The sequence below is a fragment of the Oryza brachyantha genome, chromosome 2, assembly GCF_000231095.2.
Source record: "Oryza brachyantha chromosome 2, ObraRS2, whole genome shotgun sequence".
Classification (NCBI taxonomy): Eukaryota; Viridiplantae; Streptophyta; class Magnoliopsida; order Poales; family Poaceae; genus Oryza; species Oryza brachyantha.
In genome coordinates this window covers 12478900-12503874 of record NC_023164.2, presented here as the reverse complement: position 1 = coordinate 12503874, position 24975 = coordinate 12478900, and the positions used below count along the sequence as shown (strand labels likewise).

General features: G+C 37.4%; 1 protein-coding gene and 1 pseudogene across 1 annotated transcript; both read left to right on the top strand.

Moving 5' to 3' along the window:
- Positions 1-1941: 1941 nt before the first annotated feature.
- On the top strand, positions 1942-7045 carry LOC102708775 (annotated as a pseudogene).
- Positions 7046-11420: 4375 nt separating this feature from the next.
- Positions 11421-17063, top strand: LOC102708499 (riboflavin biosynthesis protein PYRR, chloroplastic). The gene is made up of 9 exons (XM_006648569.3): positions 11421-11924; positions 12381-12515; positions 12893-12992; positions 13103-13228; positions 13317-13630; positions 14288-14407; positions 14710-14955; positions 15072-15197; positions 16359-17063. Exons 1-9 carry the CDS (start codon positions 11490-11492, stop codon positions 16617-16619), a joined length of 1863 nt encoding a protein of 620 aa, XP_006648632.1. The 5' UTR covers positions 11421-11489; the 3' UTR covers positions 16620-17063.
- The last annotated feature ends 7912 nt before the right edge of the window (positions 17064-24975 follow it).

Genomic DNA, 24975 nt, shown 5'->3' with positions numbered 1-24975 from the left:
CGGTATACGTAGGGTGCCTGTAGAGATGCGGGACCTATATACCTGATGGACCGGATCGTAGGATAGTGATAGCCCGGATACGATGAAGGGGCGGTGAAGGGATGAGGGACACCAATGTGCAAAGGGGGAGATTGTTGAATAGTCCCACATTGGTTGTGAAGAGGCAATGGACCTAGGATATAAGTGGGAAAGCCCCTCACCTTATTGGCTAACTGTTAAGGTGAGAAAGACCATTTACAATCTTACGTTGTTCTCTCATACAAGAAAAAATAAGTGGAAAGTACAAGTTCAGTGGGGCTTAACCTCCACTCCAAAGACAAACTCAACTGGGGTATAGACCCTGGTCGTATAAAGTCAACTTCAGTGCTAAAACACTTCACTGCTAGTTTTTTAATACAAGTTTTGACTCTTCGTCTTATTTAAAAAATTTTTGCGATTAATCTTTTTGTTGTTACTATATGATAAAATATAAATAGTACTTTATGCGTGACTAATTTTTTGAAGCTTTTGTATAAATTTTTAAATACTAGATGATAAAATATAAATAGTACTTTATACGTGACTAATTTTTTGAAGCTTTTGTATAAATTTTTCAAATAAGACGAATGGTCAAATATTGGACATGGAAAAACGAAAAATGAAGTTATTATGGGACTGAGGTAGTAACAAGTTTAAGTAGAACCCGATGCTTTTATGCGCATGATATAAGGGAGGTTGGTGACTATATTGCATAATTTGCAAACATTTGCATGTAAAAACAACAAAACAATTCATTATTTAAGTCAAGATTAAATCATCGCTAGTCAACGTTGCACTACATCGAACAAAACTTAACCATCTACTAAACAACGTTGCACCATGTTGAACAAGCTTTACACATCTGAACTATCCAGTTCATTAAGGTTGTTATAAAACTAGCCTCGAAATTGATATTGGCATCTAAACATAGAAGCGATCACCACAAAAGATTCAATAGATGGCCAAGACACTATATTTGTTAACGAGGTTCGGACAAACTACTCCTATGCACTGATAACGGACGCTCCTCCCTGATTCCAGCAGCCCTATTTCCTATTCTTGGATGTGACATATTTTATTATAATGAATCTAGACAAAGATATACTCAGATTCGTATCTTTAGAATATGTCACATTCAATACTAGATTCATTTTTCTAGAGAGCAGAGAAAGTATTTTTGCTGGATAGTGTGAACTTAAGTGGCTATTTGGATCCAGTGACTTTTTTATAGTCCCTTGTCACATCAGATGTTTGGATATTAATTAGAAGTATTATATATAGACTGATAACAAAACTAATTGCATAAATAAAAGCATTTCATTAGACAAATTTTTAAGCCTAATTGAGCCACGATTAGCAAATGTTTACCGTAGCATCACATTCACTAATCATGGACTAATTAGGCTCAATAGATTTGTCTCGCGAAATAGTCTAGAGTATAGGATGAATTTTATTAATAGTTTATATTTAATACTTGTAATTAGTATCCAAACATTCGAAGTCTCTGGGAATCCAAACAGACAAATAGATTGTGGTACTTCCCCTGTCGCGTTTTTCCACCCTCACCTAATTATAACGTCGACTTACACCTCTCTGTATGTTAACTAAGCCACCCTCGTTTTTCACGTGCACGTTTCCCAAACTATTAAACGGTGTATTTTTTGTAAAAAATTCTATAGAAAAGTTATTTTAGAAAAATCATATTAATCTATTTTATATTTTTTAATAATTAATAATTAATTAATCATATACTAATCTACTAGTACGTTTTCCGTAACATCATAAATTAACTTACATGTCCCTGTCCGAACTCGGCCGTCGATGAGACAGAGCAGCCTGTGGAGACCATGCTGACCACACATTCGATGGCCCCTTGAGCACGGTGAAGTCCGGCGTCGCGCCGTCTCTAGAAGGGCACCGGCCGTGAAAATGTTTGACAAGCAAACGTGCGGCGTTCTCTATGTAGCAAGAAGGAACGGATGGGATGGCCATGGCCGCGGCGCTCCTGGTGCAGCGCGTGGTCGATGCTGCTGGGCCTGTGCAGCCGCCCTTCCTGCACCCCCAGAACCAGGCCCGCGCCGACGCCGCTCACATGGGACGACAAGGTGGGTGGCCGCCTACGCTCGGCGGTACGCCGCCACGAGGAAAGGCGGCTGCCTGCTCGAGCACTCCAACGGGCCAGGCCATACGGCACGAACTGGACGTACGGCTGCCGATCGACGCGGTGGCGGCGTGGGCCTCGGAGAAGAACTACTACAACTGCAGCGACGATTCGTGCGGAGGGATGGGGTATGCACCCTGACTCACTACAAGCAGATGGTGTGGGCAAAGTCGGGTGCGCGGCCGTGAACTGCGACGCAGCCGGCGGCACGTTCATCGTCTGCGAATACGATCCCCCCGGGAACGTGCCGGTTGGGTTGCGGGCACTTCAATCAAACAGGTAAGTAATTAACCATTTGATATTCGTCGTATCTTTACTTCTCCTATCAGCAAAAATACATGTTTCCGTTCTAAAATAGTAACCATTTTGGACTCAAAATTTATTTTAAAATAATTATATAGTAGTATTTCTCCCACCTACCGCTCTCATTTAAGTATGTCTATATCTTATTCTCAATCTTCTTTCCAATCATAATTGTCTCTTGTTTAATAAGAGAATATCTTGGTAATTTTTCTTTCCTCATGAAAGCACGTTCAAAGTTAGGGTGTAATAGGGACTCCTATAATTCATTTACAGAGTATTCCATTACAATAGTTGAGACTGTAAAAACCCTAACCATTGATTTACTTAAACAACTTTTTTAGTAGGCTTCTTTCCTTTTCCAATCCTCCATACAACAAAATTTTCTTTTATAAATTCAAAGTGTCGATGTCGCCATGGTTAAGCTTCACAATCATGTGTCTCCTTTGGAGAGGGATCCCCTGCAGTAGCACCATGCTACTGCATGGGGCTACAGTACGGTGAATTTGATATACCATGTAACCATTGGATCGAACCGGATGGCCAAGATTTAGCGCTACAATATTTACTATAGTAATGAGAAATATTTTGGATTTACTGTTGTTACAGTATTTAAACATTGTTTATGACATTTATTTACTATTCGCTCACATGAACAATGTCTCTGCCTTACCACAAAGGATCCAGACGCGTCTCCTTTCCCCTTTCTCTTGTCATGAAAATTACCTTGGTAGCAACCCTAGAGTCTCTTATTAATGAGTAATTTTACGGCCCTTAAGAAGGTACAAGGAAGTATCACTTTTTTCTATGAAAATTTGGTACCTCCTAGTACCTTACGTATTAAGAGGTATCAAATTTTACACTAAAATTTTGGTACCTATTAGTACCTATTAAGAACTATAAAATTGCTCTTTATTAATAGTTGTTGTTGTACATGGCCTAATTTGCTTCCTCTCTTCTTAAGCGATTACGTATTTAGCTGATGGAGTATTTTTTTGGGACGAAGGTTAGAGGGAAGGCAAATTATGTGCACACGTTCTAACTGCACCAGCATGGTACTAGTTCTCCGGCCTTAGCATGTGTTGCTCAATGCTCTGTAAGCGGGGGTTTACACTACTTCCGCCGAAGGTTATTTTGCTGAAGAAAACAAACTGGGGGAAGGAGGATTTGGCACGGTTTACAAGGTAATCTAAAAATAAATTCAGTATTAATTCTTTCAGCTTTATACTTCTATTTTATTGTGTCATTTTTTTTCTGAATACTATAGTGCTCATTGTTCTCCTAACTAAGAAATAAAATCCTTGAAACAGGCTATACCTATGATTGGGTTGAATCTACATGGCTCACAATTTACAGTCTGATGCAATCCAAAAGGTTTACCTTAGGGTGCGTTTAGATTCTAAAATTTTTTGGAACAAATATCACATCAGACGTTTGACCAGATGTTGGAAAGGATTTTTGGATACAAATGAAAAAACAAATTTCAGATTCCGCAAGAAACTGCGAGACCAATCTTTTGAGCCTAATTAATTCATCATTAGCACATGTTGGTTATTGTAGCACTTATGGCTAATCATGGCCTAATTAGGCTCAAAAGATTCGTCTCACGATTTCTCCTGTAATTGTGCAATTAGTTTTTTGTTCCATCTATATTTAATGCTCTATTTATATGTCCAAAGATTCGATATGATGTTTTTTGAAAAACTCTTTGGAAACTAAACAGGGTCTTAGCAATCTTACTTTTCACTTATGGGCCACCTACTCCTAGTGATGTGATCTCCACACGCACTATTCATCATTGATCTAATATTAAGTAAGTTTCGGGCTCTTGGTATCCTATTATAAGTCTAGTTTCTACCTGTCACACTTAGAGCTTTGTTTGGATTGAGGAACTTTTAGTGTCTCTGGGCATTTCCTAGAAGTCCCTCCCTCCCGAGGGACTACAAAATTTTGAGGGACTAAAAAAAATCCCAAAAAAGTCTCTCCTGTTTGGGACAAGGACTTTTTTTCTAAAAGTCACAGGGACTTTTTTTTAATCCAAACAGGGCCTTAATACTGCCATTAATACAGGTACATGTAGCTTAACCATACAAATCATTCATTAATTTATGCTGTTATTTTCAGGGCTTAATGCCAGATGGTCAGGAAATAGCAGTAAAAAGACTAGCAAAAGGATCAAAGCAAGGTCAGCGTGAGCTAAAAAAATGAGCTCTCGTTAGTTGCCAAACTCCAGCACAGAAATCTAGTTAAGTTAATAGGAGCTTGCCTAGATGAAGAGGACAAGTTGTTGGTGTACGAGTACATTCCAAACAAAAGCCTTGACACCTTTATTTTCGGTAACAAAATTCTACTTCACTTCTTGTTTCAAATACTCTTGCATTTCACTAATTTTACTGATTTCATCTCCCAAACAAGTAATAGAACAAAGGAAAGCAAAATCTAAACAGGTACAAGAACACGATCAAGGGTACGCAGAAAAATAAGGGGGTATTGTGGTGGTGGTTTGGATATTTCCCCTCTTATTTTTATTGGAGGGAGTGGGTGGGGTGGTGGAAATTCCCATAGTTTCTTTGTAAAAATTAATAAGAAGCACCATATCATAATTTTTATTTTTATTTAGAGTGACCGATAATTTAGTTAGTTTATTTAGAAATTATGGTTGTTCTGCCCAATCTGGGTGAGGTATACTTGAAACCTTACAGCGGCGTCCCATGAAATATGAGGCCCAATTCATAGCACTAAGTAGAGGCCTAATATCGAGTACCAAAAAAAAAAACTAATGACACTTATCGGCTTATGCGATAGTTGTATTGGGAAAACACTCATATCGCTTCAAAATATTTAGAATTTAGACCAGACCTTTATTTTCTTGTGGAATAAAATCTTGAAGATATAAATTGTTATATATATATATATATATATATTATACAAGACAACTTAGACTGATTTCTAATTAAAAAAACTCAAAACTATTACATATACTTAGTATACTTTATAAATCTTGGGGGCCATGATTTTTTGGGTCCTGCGCGGTCGCCCACCTCGCACGGCCCCCGGGACGCCCCTAAACCTTAGATTGCAATGAGCTACATGATACATGTAGAAGGACAGAACAAACCATGTGCTTTCAAATCATACAAATATTGCGCAGCCACCTATACAAGCTAACGAAAGAAATCACATTGATTGAAACAGTTCCTAGGACTTAGTTCAGACATGCTATAATGGAAAACGAAACATTTTGAAAAATCATTAAAACGTTTACCTTTCTCATTCACATGCGCCATTAGCCTTTGAAAGTTAGTGTCATTTTCGTTACTTTGCTAGCATAAGAGTTATCATGTAAGTTTTATATACAATGATTTATTTATCAGACTTACATATACAGACAAAAGGCGTGAACAATTGGATTGGGACGCACGTTACAAGATCATTTGCGGTATTGCTCGAGGCTTGGTATACCTACACGATGAGTCTCGTGTGAAAGTTATACATAGGGATTTAAAACCGAGCAATATCTTACTTGACATGGATTTGAATCCAAAGATCTCTGACTTCGGTTTGGCAAGTGTTTTTGAGGGCGATAATATCACAAGACGAGTTGCTGGAACCTAGTAAGTCTATGTGAAGGCAATATGCTAGTTCCAGTAATTTCCAGCTTCTCTCAGAGAACTAATGTTCTGCATTTTTTATCTTTTTCATAAATCCAGTGGATATATGTCACCAGAGTATGCAGTTCTTGGTCACGTTTCCACTAAGTCGGATATCTTTAGCTTTGGAGTAATTATTCTAGAGATATTGACTGGGAGGAGAAACACAATCTCATCTGAAACAACATGGACTGAGCATCTTTTAAGCTATGTCAGTATTTTATTAACTGGTCTCTATTCTAAAAGCTCATCTGAAATTTTATTCACTGGTCTCTATATATTCTAAAAGCTCATCTGAAACAATATGTTACCTTTCTGATGTGTCATAATTTCTGCACAGGTGTGGGAGAATTGGACTAGGGGCACAATAACAGAGGTAGGGGATCCATCATTGAACTGTACAAGTGCTGAAAGCGAGGTTCTCAAGTGCGTACACGTTGGACTATTGTGTGTTCAAGAGAATCTAGGTGATAGGCCCCAGATGTCCAATGTGATTCTGATGATAATTGGGAAATCTTCCAGGCCTGCTTTTCTCTTTAGGCTGAATGATGAAAACCATATCCATCATGGTATAAAGAACCTAGCAGAACACCCAAACAACCTGAATCAATCACTCAATAAGATGACAATCACAGAACTTGAACCAAGATAGTTCCAGCTACCAAGTAGGTAACTATGCAAGGAAAACAGAGAAGCATCAATCACAATAATCTTTTGTTGAATGTGCATCAGATGTACACTTGTAAATTGGACATCTTCAAGTCCACGAATACTCCTGTAACTTGGAGGTGATAATGTATGAGGTTAGCTCATGATAGTAAGGGAAGTGTAAACCAGAAACTCTTTTAGAAGAGGACAAACTAAAAGGAAGATGGTTTCAAGCATCTCAACTTTCTATATAGAAAAGAGTAAAATACACGGGTGATCATTAAACTTAAACTTAAGAACGAGTATCACTTAGGTCCATAAACTTGAAAGCTGCATATCTAGATTCATAATCTTGGTTTAATGATTCGTAACGGGTCCAAACCTCATTTGACCTAGGCTGACTCCCAACGTGGCAATTCACGTAGGCAACATATTTGCAATTTACCCTCTCCACAATAAAGAATGTTAGAAAAATTGTAATTTAATCCTTCACGGTACAGTACCTCCCTAAAAACCCCCAAAAATCCTCCAACCCCTCGCATTATTCCCCTAGCCATAGCATTCGAAGAAGGGAGAGCGGTGAGAAATTTTTTTATTTTTTAAACCTTTTGAATAAATAGTTCTATTACTAAACCTGTTGGGTGATTTTTTTTTTTTAAACCCTCACGTCCCTCCCATGCAAAAACGCTGCCACGTTGGGGGATTTTTTAGGGTTTCTAAAGAGTACTGTACCGTCAAGGATTAAATTGTAATTATTCCAGCGTTCTTTATGGTGGAGGGGGTAAATTACAAATATTTTGTCTACATGGATTGCCACGCTAGAGTCAGCCTAGGTCAAATGAGGTTTGGACCGCTACAAATCATTAACCCAAAATTATGGACCTACGTATGCAGTTTTCAAGTTTATGTACCTAAGTGACACTCGCTCTCAAGTTTAAGGACCGCCCATGTATTTTACTCTATAGAAAATTTTAAAGCACAGAAATGATTGATGTTTTGCCAAAATTTGATGGAACGCAGAAGAATGCACTATAACTAGGCAACAAACTTCCATGAGTTGCTATGATCAAATCGCCGGAGAATCAGTCTGCCTTACTGCTCCCAGAATCTGATCTCAAATTCTCAATTACATCAGAAATCTGCCCAAGTAATTCACACGTTTGTCCCATGCCCACCACCCCCGTAATAAATGATGAGGTGATGACTCAACAAGAACAGAGCCAGCTATTGACAGCAGCATCTTAGTCAGGTTGGGTATGGAAAATTTGCATTTTATAGTTCAATTTTCATGGACTCTAAATCTGAACCATACCTAAGAAAAAATAAATTGGAAAGAATAGTTCAATTAATTTACAACCAAGCAAGAGACTGATACTTTAAATGCTGAATAATATAAAGTAAATGTATGAGTCATTGTTACCATTAAGTCTTAACTATTGAAGTAAAGTGCCTGAGAGAACTGTTGTAAATTTAAAAACAAAAAAAGAACAACCTTATGAGTAACATTTGTAGGTACAGCCGAGCCACTAAGGGCCTATTTGCTTGGTGCCCTCAAAATCATGCCCGAGACATGAATCAATCTCAGGCGTTCAATTTTGTGTGCCTGTGGTTGGATGCACCTGTCTAAGTAAGAGCTCTTAGGCTAGGGCACCAACCAAATAGCCCCTAAATCCCACCACATCCCTATAATACACAAAAGCAGCCACGATGGTAACAATATGACATGACTTCTCTAGGATTCAGCATGTGAAACTCCGCTATTAAACACCCGTTCTTCCCCATCCATATCATTCGAGGATTGGAGAGCGGCGACCGGTGAGGGAGAGGTTAGAGGATTTTTTGGGGGTTTTCTAGAGAGGTACTGTACCGTCAACGATTAAATTGTAATTATTCTAGCATTGTTTGTCATGGAGGGGGTAAATTGAAAATGTTTTGCCTACGTGGATGCCACGTCGGGAGTCAGCCTAGGTCAAATGAGGTTTGGACCCGCTACGAATCATTAAACCAAGATTATGGACCTAGGTATGCAGTTTTCAAGTTCATGGACCTAAGTGACACTCGCTCTCAAATCACCCATGTATTTTATTCATTTAAAAATCTATTATGGTGCTCACATTACTTTCTCAAACATCAAACTTATTGTCATACAACAAAGTGTTATATTTTTAGAAAAAATCTAACAGGTGCCATTGGCAAACACCTAATTATCAGAAATGCCATCGACGACGGTGAGTTCTATAAAATAATCATCATACAAATGAATTTGTTTAAGAAATATCATTGTCGTTAGGGTTCCATCAACATTTTTTCATTAAGTGTTATAGTATAAACAATGTATTTATCGATAGAAATGGATGGAACCCTAACGACGATGATATTTCTCAGACAAATTCGTTTGCACGACTATTCAATGGCATTTTTTAGACTTAGATGTTTGTCAATGGTATTTTTTAGATTTTCTCATATTTTTAATGTATAAATATTTTATTTCCTTATTCCTTACATATCCAAGGATAAAATCAACATTTTACACTTATTTGGGAGGGGTATAGAAGGGACAAATATTCAAGGGCATAGAGGAGAGCTACCAAAACTTGAGGGTATAAGAAGGGATTGACTAAATTTCAGAGGCATAGAAGGAATTTTCTCTTATTTATTTGATATAAATATTCAAGTTTGAACAATGCATGGTGACGGCTATTTTCTCTTCGTCGTAGCTTTTAATTTTCAATTATTTACAAATCTCCTTATTTTCTCTTCGTCGCAGCCACCAGGGATCAAACCCCAGATCTCTGGTCTAGGGATAAAGGCCTTATCCACTGGACTACGAATTCATGCATGTGTTAATCGGATTGAGCGCGAGCGGCATGTATATGATTGTGTCACGACATGGTCCGCTGACAGACGACGGAAGCGTTACTCGCTTTTATAATATGTATGTATATATATATAGGTATAGATATAAAAATAAACCAGAAAAATTGTCTATGCTTTGCACCAGGTCAAGTTAATTTTGATTATTTTAAATTAAAATAAGTTTTAAAAATAATTACGCGGCGAGTCGAGAATAGTAAATTATGATCAACATACAATTGATTTGACAAACATACACTAAACTTTATTATGACATTTTTTCAATCAAGTTATCTAAGTCCGACTCCCTTTGATTTTCTTTATTTGATGCAACCAAATTAAAATATTGTGTGCAGAAAAAAAAAGAAATTTATGATTGTGTAGAAAAACATAAAAAACAAAATTTTAGATTGTGTGAAAAATAAAAAAGTAAATTTAGATACTACCGAACACTAAACCTTGAACTTAGATAATTTATTTCATCAGAAGCTTCCACGCACTTGAACAATCGTCAATAATAGGTTGAATGTAAGCGACTTGTTGTACTTCGAGTCTTCTCTAGAGAAATTTTTATAATACAGTATATATACGCACGCACTCCATAAACCGACTTGTTCTACTCGACGTTTCTTTTTATATTCATGTGATACTCTATTCAATTGTTAACATGCCCCACTAAATAAAAAACATTTCCCCTTATTGCAAAAAATATGGAAAAGAAAATTGTAATATTTAGTACTTAATATCAAAACATTCTCAGTATTTTATATTATATTAAGTTCTCTTTTCAAATAAAATTGAATTAAATTTTCAACCTTCTACTTGGAATTACATATATATATATATGAAAAAAATTCATTGGCAAACTTTGTACATAAACAAAATATTTTTATGCATCAAAATGATATTTCTATTCATCAAATTTTCACATAAGTATTCATAACTTTGCATATAGACAAAATATTTCTAGTCATAAACTTTATGAATACATATTCATAAACCTCTAACATAAATAAAATATTGTTGTTCATAAATTTTATATATAAATAAAATATTTATATGTGCAAATATTTATGTTTGTCAAATTTGTACAACAATCAAAATAATCTACCCTACCCTAGAATCACGATAACAATGACTTATTTCGAGAATTTAGTTAGGTGACAAAATTCTGGTGTTAAAATTTGCAATATATTGTCTTCATGTATCTAATGATTAAAAATGTAACATACAAAGCTATAAATTTAACACTTAACCTAAATTTTAATAATTAATTAGTTGGCATCAGTCCACGGCAAAAAAAATGCCCATGCTTCACCACGAAACCGATTCTGTCTTTGAATTGGGTTCGAAAACGATTCTGTCTTTGAATTGTGTTCGGCAAAAAAAAATGCCCATTCTTCACCACGAAACCGATTCTGTCTTTGAATTGAGTTCGAATAAGGCGTTGTTTAGTTCCAAAAAAATTTTCTAAAAATATTACATCGAATTTTTGGACACCTAAATAAAGCATTAAACAGAGATGAATCAAAAAACTAATTACATACTTATGAAAGAAATCTTGAGACGAATCTTTTGAGCCTAATTAGTCCATGATTAGCCATAAGTGCTACAGTAACTAATATGTGCTAATGATAGATTAATTAGGCTCAAAAGATTCGTCTCACAGTTTGTAGACTAGCCATGAAATTCGTTTTTTCATTCGTGTCCAAAAACTCGCGATGTAACTAAACATCACCTAATATGCACGTCCTCACGAAACCCACAAAGCAAATTCGGCCCAACAAATCATTGGGCCCAACTCAGTATACCCCTATCGTCCGCCGACTCCACTCTAACCCCATCACCGCCGGCGAGACATGCTTCCGACGCCGTGCGGGGTCGCGCCCGCCGCCGCGGCGTCGCCCTGCCCTCTCCTCCTCCTCCCCCGTCGCCACCGACGCCTCCTCCTCCTCCCCGCCCTTCGCGCCGCCTCCGTCTCCCTCTCTGCCGCCGCCTCCCACGCCCACGACGCCGTCCTCCTCCGCCGCGCCGCCGGCGTGGCCGACCGCTCCGCGGGGCTCACCTCGCCGCACCCGAACTTCGGGTGCGTCATCGCCAGGCCCCAGCTCGAGACCGACAACGCGGAGGCCTGGGTGGTGGGCGAGGGGTTCCTCTACGCGCAGGGCACCCCCTGCGCCGAGCTCCTCGCCGCCCAGGAGGCCGGCGAGCACGCCCGCGGCGCCACGGCCTACCTCAACCTCGAGCCAGGGGACTGCTATGGCGACAGCACTGCCGTTTCTACCCTAGTGCAGGTGCTCGCAATCCTTTGGCCTTTCGCTATCGCTCCCTTCTTTTTGCACAGATTTAGCGATTCACAAAATAAAATAATAAATCTGTTCAAATTCCTATTTGATGCCAATTTTACCGATCACTATGTTTATTCATCTGCATTCCAAGGGCAAAGGCATAACGATAATCACTGTATCCTCCTGCCTCAGCTCCTACACTACACAATTGTTCACCTTACAATCTTACATACGAGCTAAAGTCATCTATGCTAGCAATCTAATGTGTAAATTGAAGCCCCTCATCCCCCCAAGGTCCAAGCACACAAATATTTGCAAGGTTTTGATTGTTGAGTCACCACTGTGGTCACACCGTATTGTGTACTGTTACTTCTATTTTTAAAAGAACCGGTTTTACTTATTGTTTATGTTGTCTCTTGAGATATCTTTAAACGCAAGAGGTATGCTAACATTCTATATTAGGCAGGAATTACAAGGGTTGTGGTTGGTCTTAGGCACCCTTTAAAGCATCTGAGAGGGAAGGCAATTCAATCACTACGAAATGAAGGCATTCAAGTTGATGTTGTGGGGGAGGATCTGCACAGTAAATTATTTAAGGTTTTGTCATGGATTATACATTTTTTGTTTTATTAGTTGCAATAATCTAGTTAGTAGTGGTTAAAGAGCAAAGCTACCACTAGTCATTAATTTTTCATATACTAGTTGCAATAATCTAATTAATGCATTGGATCTCAAAATTTCTTTTGGAGGTATAAGTTAGCAGGATTTTAAACTTTATATGCTCTCATGATAGTTATATTGTATTGGTATATTTTGATTATATCGTTATGGTTGTGAGAAACATTTATTTGCTTCAATCTTTTGTTATGAATATTGGCAATCTGTTCTTGTATTTTATGGCCTTGCTAATGCCTTAAGTTTTCACTTAGGAATCTCTTTTATAACCCTGCTAATGTCTTTAATTTTCACTATAGGAAGCTCTTAAGTCATGCCTCGTTGTAAATGCCCCACTACTTTATCGAGCTGCCTTTCGTGTTCCATTCTCTGTCCTGAAGTATGCTATGACTGCTGATGGTAGGGTATATAATTTATTTTATTTGTTTGTATTAAAATTGGGTCAATGTACCTTAACGCTATAACTGAGCAAAAGTGTCCAACCATGCTCTATTGCTGAAAACTGGCAGGTAAAATTGCAGCAAGTAGTGGACATGCATCTTGGGTAAGTGGAAAATCATCTAGAGGCAGAGTATTTGAATTGCGTGGAAGAAGTGATGCTATTATTGTAGGTGGAAATACTGTACGCCTTGATGGTAATCACTAAATAGTGCAATCTTCAATTTACAATATTTCGTATTGTTGCTCTTTCATAAAATTAAACAATATTTGGCTGTGCCTTAGATCCCCGGCTAACTGCAAGGCATGTCAAGGGTCATGTTCCAGTGCGAATTGTAATGTCACAGTCTCTTAACCTTCCGGAAGAAGCAAATTTATGGAACGTAAATGATGCATACACAATAGTTGCAACACAAAGAGGTGCTCGGAGAGATCTCCAAAAGAAACTTGCTTTAAAGGGTGTTGAAGTAGTGGAGTTTGACATGCTGAATCCTAGAGATGTTATGTCATATTGTTACGATCGTGGTTACCTTTCCGTATTATGGGAGTGTGGTGGGACCCTAGCAGCTTCTGCTATATCTGCAAGTGTTATTCATAAGGTAAATGCTTTCAAAATTAGATTCTCACGCTTGTATTCGATGTGCATTCACTAATATTATAGATATGCCGAGGTGAAAGGAGCATGAACTAGACTGATACAAATTTATTTAAGTGTTATCACCTTTTTATTTGCTACACTAGATGTTGCAACGACTAATTGACAAAGAATCTCTTGTTGGGAATATGATTAACAGTTTTTGCATCTCAAAGAGGCTGACTTAACAAAGTAATAAGGGACTATATGTGCATTGATTGCATTTCACTTATTTTACAATACCATATTAGAATATATAGGAAAATTAGATCCTACTACCAGTTGTAGTTACTCCCTTCACGTCTAAGATGCAAAAACATATCTATACCTGTTTCTGCTCTCATCTAACAGAAAACATGTACACCGTTAAATCCCATATAGATCTACAACTGTGTAGAGTCTGTACTTTCTATTAGGTGAGAACAGAAACATGTATAGAGGTGTTTCCGCATCTTAGACGTGAAGGGAGTAACTTCACCTGATAGTAGGATATATATATCCAATTATTGTATTATGCACCTCAACCTGTTAAGACATGGTGTTACTTGATTGATTATTTTTGTTAGATTTAATCTAATTGTTTATCTTGTCATATTTGAACCCTGTTCACATTCTTCAACAGGTGTATGCATTCTTGGCTCCAAAAATAATTGGTGGAGTGAATGCTCCCACACCAGTTGGCGAACTAGGGATGAATCAAATGACGCAGGCGATTGATTTAATTGATGTTTCTTATGAGCAGGTTAACTATTTTTGTTTTGGTTCAATTATTTTTATCAATGTCTCAATCAAATGAGCATGAATAGTAGCTGTCATGTTAAACTTTTTACCCATATTTCATTGGTAGATATCTCTCTTGTTTATAATGTTTATGTCTAACTTACTAGTCCCCATCATTTTCATTCAATTTGGACAATTGACCTTCTATTATTATATAATTTTGCATGAGACATCTAATTAACTAAACTGTTGATGTAGGCATATGAATCATTTGGCATTAGTTGATATTGTTTGGGTATTATATCTTTCATTACAATGTTGCAGATTGATAGAGACATGCTCATGAGTGGATTCATCCAACCTATTCCTGATCTCTCGCCTGTAATACCATCTGTGGATGAAATGCCTTCAATTGATCCTGAAGTATCTCCATATGAAACTAATATTATATCCTTCTACAAAACTTGGGATACCTTTGGAGCCTTCTCTAACTTTTCTCCTCATCCAATTCACATGCCCGATGAAACTGGAGATTATTTCACATGGTTAACAGTGGAGCACTATTACCAGGTTAGTTTTCTTTCTTGTCTAACATTTTGCTATTAGGGCGTGCTATGGAAAAGAAAAAAACTCTTGATCTTTGTTTGCAGTGTGAATTTTTTCATTAAACTCAAAAGTTTATTCAGGCACACAAGTTTATTGGTGTTGACAGTCCTCAAGCAAGAGAGATTATCCAAGAAATAAAGCTTGCAAAGAGTCCTGAAGAAGCTGCTCGAATAGGGAGGACTCGGCAAAGGGAATTTCAAGAATTGGTATGTCTGAGTATTCTGGACACTTCCATATTTGCTTGTTATTGGTAGGAAATAATCTAACAGAACGAAGGGGCTATTTGGTTCAAGGTCCAAAGTAGAGAACTTAAATTGTGCTGTTTGTATTGTGGTAGTATCAATGGTTGCAATGCCAAAATTTGGAAAGAGATTTTCACCCTTGGATTGTCTGCACATTGGTGTAACCAAAGTGCCCTTGCTCAAATAAAGCTTATATTATCTTTTAAAAAAATCCAAATACCATTGTTTGATTGACTGATATGCCCCATTTCAGGAACATGTACAAACCCAAATACCTGCATCAGTTGCAAAGCAATAGGTCATGATGTGCATATACAAACCATAGCTCCAATTATATCCTTTGGGTGGAATAAGCATCTCCCTTTCTGTCCTGGGTTAATATTATAATTGTATGAAAATCACACTACATCTTAATTCTCCAACCTTTCTTGTTGTGCTACTGCAGATCAAGGCTCCTGTGTCCTAATCCCCACTTGGTTTTACTATCAGCATATTAGGCCCATCATTTGGATGGGAATGAACACTAAACTAAAATCCAATTGGTCAATCTGTATTAATCCATTGAGGAGCAAAGTTTGTTTCCTTAATCCATACTTTATGTTTAATCGTTTGTAACCCTTGCCACTCAATGGTAGTAGGGAATTCTTGTGTGCACAGAATAAGCAGATAAGTGCATACAATAAGTACTAGGCTCCCTTGCATTCTTGTAGTACGTCTCAGGTCGTTTCTCTTTTTTTTTTTTTAAGTTGAAAAATATTTATAGAAGATATGTTTCCAGCATGTACTTGTAGTTTTCCAGAACATGTTAGAAGTTGGAAAGAACAGTACAACACAATCTTATTACTAATAGGTTTTTGGATATGCTATATGGTACTGCTGCGTTATCTTGATGCTGATATGCCCTATTATACTGCCTCAATGGAATTCAATAAATCAGTTAACAATATCTGTGTGTATTGGATGAAAGTTTTCTTACCATAATTTGCCACAAAAACCTGCTGGTGTATATCTGTGTATTTTGGAAGATAGCTATATTTTCTAACAGAGGGAGTATTTTCTTTTAAAATATTGCTTTGGCTTATTTATACCAATATGACTACTCTCCTAAATTATTTTTTCTCTTAGGTACGGCCGGATTGGGATTCCATAAAAACGGATGTGATGTACAGAGCTATAAAGTGCAAGTTCTCAACATATTCCCATCTGACTGACATGCTGTTGTCAACGGCTGGCTCTGTTCTTGTTGAGGCATCGCCCCACGATTTATTCTGGGGCGGTGGTCGCGAGGGCGAAGGTATGAATTACTTGGGTAGATTGCTGATGCAATTGCGCTCAGAAATCCTAGGGACAATTCAAACAACCGTTGAGGTTGGGGAGCCAGCTTGATTTGATTGGCTGAAGAAGAGGTGACCATAACCAGCAGACATGTTGGTCTGGCAGCTTACTGAGTATTTATTTATATATATGTATTATATATGGCGATTGCCTTTAAAATTTTGTGAAACATTTGTTTCTCTCTCTCTCGATTTCATGTAGAAAGTTGAGGTACTTCCTTGCCGAAACAAGCTTCCCGTTACTTTGCTTGTTATTATCTTTGTGCACACCCCTCCTGAAACATTAACCAAGAATGGATCTGTACACGGCGACGGGGAGTGTGGTGTGGCACAACGGTATAACAGCTCGGCACTAGTTGACCGGTCCCGAGCCGAGTTGGTGCTTATGTGGCCATGCCCTGTGGCGCCGGTAGCCACGTGACATTCGTGCCTTATTAAGATTTAAGACCTGCACTGGGGCTAAGCAGATATCTGAGACCATTGCATGTATTCAGTACATTGGCTCTATGCGTTTTTGGTTGTTCAAGATAAGCTAGATTTCGCGTCCAAAAATATTGAAGGTCAATTTTATTGCATCAACATGTGTTTAAAAAAATACCTTCAGAACTCCTATTAGCTCAACTAGTTAGGTTTGTTATGGTACAAACTACCCATCTACGTTCAAATCAAAGAATTAACGTGGGTGCTCACATTAGACGACGTACCAGTCAATAACGAGATATCCATTGTGAATTTATTAATCTTAAGATATAACTAACACAATAATCGGAGATGCTTACAAGGATAGATATACATGTGTGCGTTTACAGGGATAAATACAAGCATGTTATACTTATGGTCATGTCTCATGTATCATGGTACAGAGATACCAAATCAATCATATAGCCATATATTGAGCCATATATTGGAGAACATGATGTTAGATAGATCCAACCTGAGACATTACGAGAGCTATATGTGATGTGACATCGGTGTTCTTATTGAACATTGATGTATAATCCTTAGACTTAAGATTATCATGGTTACTAACATGTGTAGTAGATAGCTTAGAGGCTACTAAACACTACATCGTGATTGGAAAGTTATAAAATTAATCTTCGGATATATCATGAAACATGTAGTGGGATGTGAATAACCAAAGATGGAATTTGTCTATCTATTGAGATGATATCTTTGGGCCCCTTGATTTTATAGATTATGGAAGTGCATGGCTATGCCAAAGGAGGTTGAGAAGTCAATCACAAGTTAAGTAATCTATATGACATGATCAAGTGAATGATTGAACTATTGAAAGTATAACACGTATCAAGCCTTGAGCTTAATCGATAATCGTGAGGACAAGGGATTGATACAAATATATACTGTAGGTTCAGCTGTTGTGATCTTTATATATGTTTGCTTGATGGATCAATATGCTCTGTTGGCTATTGTTGGCATGTCGATCGAAAAGGAGTTTTCAGGTGAGTACGGAAATTGGATGTCGATCTAATACAGACTCAATTCGGATAGGGATCTTGTTGGCCTCCGAGGCCTAGTTTTGGGCTTGTATATATAGGGACGATGAGGTTGATTTGGTGCGTGAGAAAATCCTAGCCATCCTCCTCTTGAGCCAAACCCTAGCCGCACTCGAATGCTACCACATCCACGTACGGCATAGTTGTATCGTGAGGTATATGAGTATGGAAGAGAAGATCAAGTTATAGAGATCGATTGCTTCCTCTAAATTGATGCGTGTTAGATCACCGACATTTCTTCGGGTTCTTAGCACATTCATTCGCTGCACAGCACCTCACGTGGTAGCTATCCATGATCTTTTGCTGGCATGGTTTCTAGTTTATGCGGCAGAAATATTTTGTTTTATGATTTTGTAGCCTACACGTATCCACAAATACAAGCGTGTTATATACTTAGTGTGTTTATACTAGATTTCGATGTATATTTTGAAAAGTAAGTACAGAATGTTACTCGAGCCACTCAGAACAGCCACACAGGCCGCGGCCTTTTACACGTAACAGGAGTAACCAGATATATCGTCTTTTAGAGCTAGAATACACTGTTTGCTTATATATTCCTTGTTAAATTAATGCACGAGCCTGTAAATCTGAAAAAAAAATCATCCGGCCCCATCTTCTAACTTCGATTGTTAGCCCATAAGTAATTTAAAAATATCACATCAAATCTTTAGACACCTAAATAAAGCATTAAATATATATGAACATTAAAATTAATTACATAGTTATCGATGAAATCGTGAGATAAATCTTTTGAGCCTAATTAGGATATGATTAGTCACAAGTACTACAGTAATCAGCATGTATTAATGATGGATTAATTAGACTCAAAAGATTTCTCTCATGGTTTCCAGCTGAAATCTGAAATTTGTTTTTTCATTCGTGACAAAAACTCCTTTCGACGTTCAATCAAATATTCGATGTGACTCTTTTACCAGAAGCTTTTACCAGAAGCTTTTGACAAATAAACAAGACATAAAGAAAAAACGATAACTAGTAATTAGCTGCACATGCATGTGCGTTCGCTCTCATCTGGACTACTGAGTACTGACTGATGATCAGCAATCAATAATTCGATACTGCGATTGCGACAGCTACAGAAAGTTACCTATGTCCATGCATGCCTTCGTCAGATGTGATTAGACAAAATAAACTCAGCTTCGTCGCGTATGTACCCACGAGGATCACGAGCCCATCCTCACATCGGCTACTTGTCTGACTAGATTCAGGATGTTTATCCATCTCAGATTTTCTAGCTATAAATCATCGAGTGATTTTTTTCTTAAAACTATATATATAACTATTATACCTAACTATAGTGTAATTATAGCGTAACTATAGTGCAATTATAATTTAAAACTAGCATATAACTATAATGTAATTACCATGTAATTTTTAATATATATATATATATAACTATTATACCTAATATATTATTTAACATGAGCAAATAAATCTATAACTCCATCAGAACAATATTTTCGAAACACCATATGGTTACGTGTTAAGGGGCCACCTATAAAATTGTCACGACCAACCAGCACCCTCTCGGCCTCTGCAAATTTTGAAACGACCCCCTAATTTGCAACGACCCCCTCCTAGGACCTAAAACACCCTCTAGATGGGTGGTAAGGGGTCACCTACAAATTTACCTCCCCTCTTTTCCAACACGCTGGCACCCATGTAAGTTTTGCAGGCTAGCCCTAAAGGAAATAAAACATCTTCTAGGTGGACAGCATAAAAGTTACCTGCATATTTGCACCCCACCGTCCACCGACCATTTGCCCACGCCATAATACCTACCGGATTTCACATCTAGCTAGTGGGTGTTTTTTATATTATGTCCACTAGCTGGACGTTGGGAGTATAGATCTATGATATTTCAAACTAAAATCTTTTTTCAAGATTTTAATAAAAAAATATAAAAAATTTTCAGTTTAACGATCAAGCTGAAATGCTTAGTTAGTAACCAGAGCATTAGCATTTGGTTAAATCTGTTCAGCAATAATGCAATGTTTTACCATGCATATATACACGGTAGGCTGCTAGCTAGTCTCCCTCAAAGTTACTGTGCAATGTGAGATAATATCTTCAAGAGTGTTCTCATCCTAAGTTGCATGCTCTTTTCCTAAGACCACACGTAGAAGTAGCTTGAATAGCCATAAGTTTCTATTAGTTGGTTTATTATGCTATCTGATAGTAAAACTAATCTAGACTAATTATTTTTTCTAATGTAATGAATGAGATCTATTTATTCTACCACGTCAACTAATGATAGTACTCCGGGTACATTTATAAATGAAACGAATTATCAAACGTAGATCCAAAAATCAATGGCTTCGAATAAGAAAATTAGAGAGTAGGATATTATTATCCACTAGTAACAAAATTCTGAATCAATGGTCAATATTCTTCTATCAACAATAATATTAATATAAAATACTACAGAGAGCACCGTAGGCACGCCCAGGCCAGGTACATCACCTTCTGGGGTAAACCCAGAATGCCAAAATTGGATCAACCAGCAGGCCCGCATGCATGTGCGAGGGACAGTAGCCCTGTACTCGACCATGGGGGCGTTTTCCGAAACAAAATCAGCACGACAAAGCGCGATCCCGGCCAGAGTACGCCATCATGTGCTGCAATGACAATTAAGTTAGCATGCATGCCCCCACCAACTTCCAATAGCCACATCAGCAGATCACCACCATCGTCAACGGCGATATTTGATGACCGATAGGGCACCGTCTCCCTATCGATCCAACCAATCAGCGTCGACAGGCTTAGGCTCAGTTTGGGTGGGGGTGTTGGGATAGATGAGGATATGATGATATCTTATTAGTTAATGATTAATTAAGTGTTTTGCTACTGTATTTCTGGAATAGATTATTATGATTTTTTTAAGAAGCTTTTCGATAGAAAACTTTTACAAAAATAATCCGTATTGTAATTTGAAAAATGTGCTTACCGAAAATGAGAGAAGTTCTCAGCTCAACTGGTACTCCTGATACGCGAATAATGGAGCCTCAACTGAAAACAACAAAACAAACTTGTGCTCTGGAAAAAGCAAAACGAACTGGACAGATTTAGGCCCAGCAACTTTTGCTTATGGTTATAAGTCAAATTTTAAATTTTTAACCTTAAATGTGGAGTTGGTTTAAGGTTTTTCATCATAGTTTATTTTTAACTTTGGTTTTTGGATCACTATTAACACGTATATAAAAGTTTTATTTGTAAATTATTTCCGTTTACAAACATGTCATTTGATATTTTTTTTTGAAAAATCATTTGATTTTTTAGAGAAAAAAGAGATGTGGTCAAAGCTCACGGAATGCATGAAGGATGATTTAGACAATTGGCACATTAGTTTAAGTTGTCTATTTAATTAGTTAGCTATTGTACATCCATATAATTATTGATTTGATTCTAGCAACATCAACAAATACTATTCACACAATGCAAATAGACGGTACTATTCTATCTCCTACGCTTCAGCCTAAATCTTATATATGTCAAATATCCCAAACAATTGACTTCACTGTATTATATTGTTCACGTCCTAGAAATGACCACGCTTATAATCAGTGCATGAACCCTGCAGGAGCTTCCCTGTAATTAAACGACTTAATTATTGTAGAGTTTATGATTTTTTTTCCATGGTCTAAACATGGCTTAGTAAACTTTGACAGCATAGACCACATCTTGAAGAAATCTCAACTCAGTTTATTTTTTAAAAAAAAAGGATTGAAGCAAGTTTCAAGTCATGATCATTACGTGAAGCTAAGCTAGTGCCTATAGGTCTATGCACGTCAAAACAACAGCAATTTGGGCTTTCTGTGTGCTAATTATTTGTACGTGTAGTTACTATTTTATTTGCACGAGGTTCACGCGCAGACGCGCAGTACGTAAATTATATAGTTGCCAGTAAAAAAACACATTGATTGGGATATCAGAAAATAATAATATAGTATATATATATATATATATATATATATATATATATATGCTCTGAAAACTGAATGTATATTTCTCTAAGGGACAATGGCGTTGTTCACACTGATATTGTGCTCTGTTTGGATGTGAGCGCAGACTCTAATTAATTTTCAAATTAGTTCCCAAATACAACTCTTTTCAACATATATCTAGGGGCGGTGCAAGCTGCGGTATTTAGAATAGGCTGGCTATCTTTATTTTTAAAAAGTTTGTTTATAGCAACAACAAAAAAAATAGAGCTCTCTTTCGGTGCTATTAGAGTGAACATGTGACTTTTGTTGCTATTCCTCTATTCCACGTTATAAGGCTTTGTTTAGTCTTGTCTAGATTTGAATGTGTGCAAATAAATCTAAACATATATACAAAATATATGTATTGGTATATAGATGATTCTAGACAAGCTCAGAAACTCTTATAATATAGAACAGAGGGGTACAATTTAATTCTATTACATTAAGGGCTCAATTGTTAGACTTATACATTTCCTAATAATATTTAAAAATGATTAAACCTATAGTATGTCAATACCAATCATCACATCAAAAATAGGGTGTTATCTCGCATCAAGAGCCCGAACATGGTAACCCCTATCTTTTACCTACTTAGCTTCTCATTTGCCACACCGTGAATTTACTGCTGATCTAGATCATCCGATAAGCAGTTATTCTATAGATTCAAATTAACTATCAACTATAATGTACTAGCAACCGTTGGCTATAGTCTAATATAGAATTTTCACCCTTGCTTATTAAACTACGAATAAAACAAATATGGAATTTTAACTATACATTAGTTTTGTTTGCTCTGTTCATATTTCTAGGGCTTCCAATCCAAGCCATAGCTCAACCAATCAGTAGTATGGGTGGGTCAAGTTGCGCCCTTTCGCTATCAGATTGAGGGTGTGGACTGCAGCTCAGCAAACCGATCGATCAAATCGTTCGTTTTGGTCCATACACCGGGCAGGTCACTATTCTGAATGTAGAAGCATATTAATTGTGCCGCCTCTCTCATACCACAAACTGAATACGTACGTACATGCACCAACCACCAAAGAAGACGAATAATAAGATGATGGAGATCGATATCTCGCTTCTATCTTGCATGCATCACCGCATATATATCCGTGAAAATGGCCTGGAAGCACATGGTGGCGACTGGCGAGTCCTTTTTTTTTCTTCTTTCTTCTTCGCTGCAAGATCGACTAGGGCCGTGTTCGTTTAGAGAGGTTGGTAAGTTAACTTATCAGACACGAAAAACATAGTAATAGATTAGTACATGATTAATTAATTATTAATTATTAAAAAATATAAAATAGATTAATATGATTTTTTTAAACTAACTTTTCTATAGAAAATTTTATAAAAAATATACCGTTTAGCAGTTTGGGAAGCGTGCGTACGGAAAAAGAGAGGCTTAAGTTAACTTAGAGCAGGTACAATAGCAGGCTATAAGCCAGCTATAAGCATATTTTAAATAGATAAGAGAGGAGAGAGAAGAGAGGTGGACTACTAATTTGTAGTTTGTAGCCAGCTGCACACGGGCTCCAAACAAAATGTGTGTATGACATGTAAGATCATGTATTAATGTTTTGTAGGTAACTATTATATGAATTGACTATTAGATTGACTATAGATAAATTGGAGCTAGTAGTTGACTATACTATTGAACTTGGTCTTAGAGACCTCGCCGAACGCGGCCTTGGCGTACGTCCTGTCGATCTTGAGATCGTGTATTGATGATTCTTGAAAAGATGCTTGTGTTTTGTAGTAGAACAAAGCAAAAGGCAGGTGCAAGCAAGAGTGCAAGACAGGCCACTCGTTTGCAAATCTGGGGCGATTTATGGATGCAGCGCCAAAATGATGTGAACTGGAAGCGTACGTATACATGCTTTCTTTCGATGACTTATCAGGAGGTGGTGGTACTGGTTATGTACGAACGTTACGGGACCAGCCCTTGGATCCAGATCTCACTCGCCATGTAAAATGAACAGCAATGAATGAACTGTTGAGGAGAACATAGGGTGCGTTTCGTTGCTCACATCAACCTAGCCTGGCTGACTGGCTCATCTCTTTCGCCTAGGATGAGTATAGCCTGACTAGGAACATATAAATGTACTTATTTGGTTGGTTGCATCATCCTAATTTGGTCCGCTCATCTCTCCTCCTGTTATTGCTGGTTTTTTCCTTGATTTTTACACGTATATTTTTCCAACTACTAAACAATATTTTTTTTATAAAATGTTTGTATATAGAAGTTCGTTATATCATCTTTTATAAGTAAATTTTTAACTTTGTTGTAATTAATTCTATACTTTTGCTATTGATCAAACGTTTGATTTCTTTTGTTCTTCTCTCAAACACGCGCGCAATATATCTTGGGGGAGAGCGTGTATGGGCTTTTTGACTTGTGTGCACGTCTTCAGATTATCATCCAACGACAGTGACCGGATTTGATCGATGTGATTAAAATTTTAAAACATTTGATCACTAGACGACCCTTAATTCTATCGTTTACACGTTAAATAACTATTATAAAAATTACATTCTTTCAGCTTGAACAGTAAAAGAATAGTAAAAAAGTAGTTGGTCATATATGACAGTGATCGAATTGAAAGAGCAGTCACCAGCAGAGTCGATCGATCGATGTCTACCTTTGTGGCCGGCGTTTGTTGATCGAGCGGTGCAGGCAATCATCAACGTCGCTATCGCAACCTGATCACATGGCATCATTACCTTTACATATCTTGCCACTAATTTATAAGCTCCAATGCGACGCCGAATTCGCAGCGAAATTGACGTTACGGTCAACCACGTGCTGCGTTGGGCCGTCCGTTATTTTTGGCTCAGGGCTGCAGACAACCAGCGTTACTGCAGCAGCGCTCGCGGTTGGCCAGCTGTTGCTGTA

Bases quoted from the DNA above. Each gene is read 5' to 3' on its own strand.
- LOC102708499 (XM_006648569.3), top strand. From the start codon at position 11,490: ATGCTTCCGACGCCGTGCGGGGTCGCGCCCGCCGCCGCGGCGTCGCCC. The intron at 12,516-12,892 runs GTTTTGTCATGG...TTTTCACTATAG, and splicing joins TGCACAGTAAATTATTTAAG to GAAGCTCTTAAGTCATGCCT. The intron at 13,229-13,316 runs GTAATCACTAAA...GCTGTGCCTTAG, and splicing joins AAATACTGTACGCCTTGATG to ATCCCCGGCTAACTGCAAGG.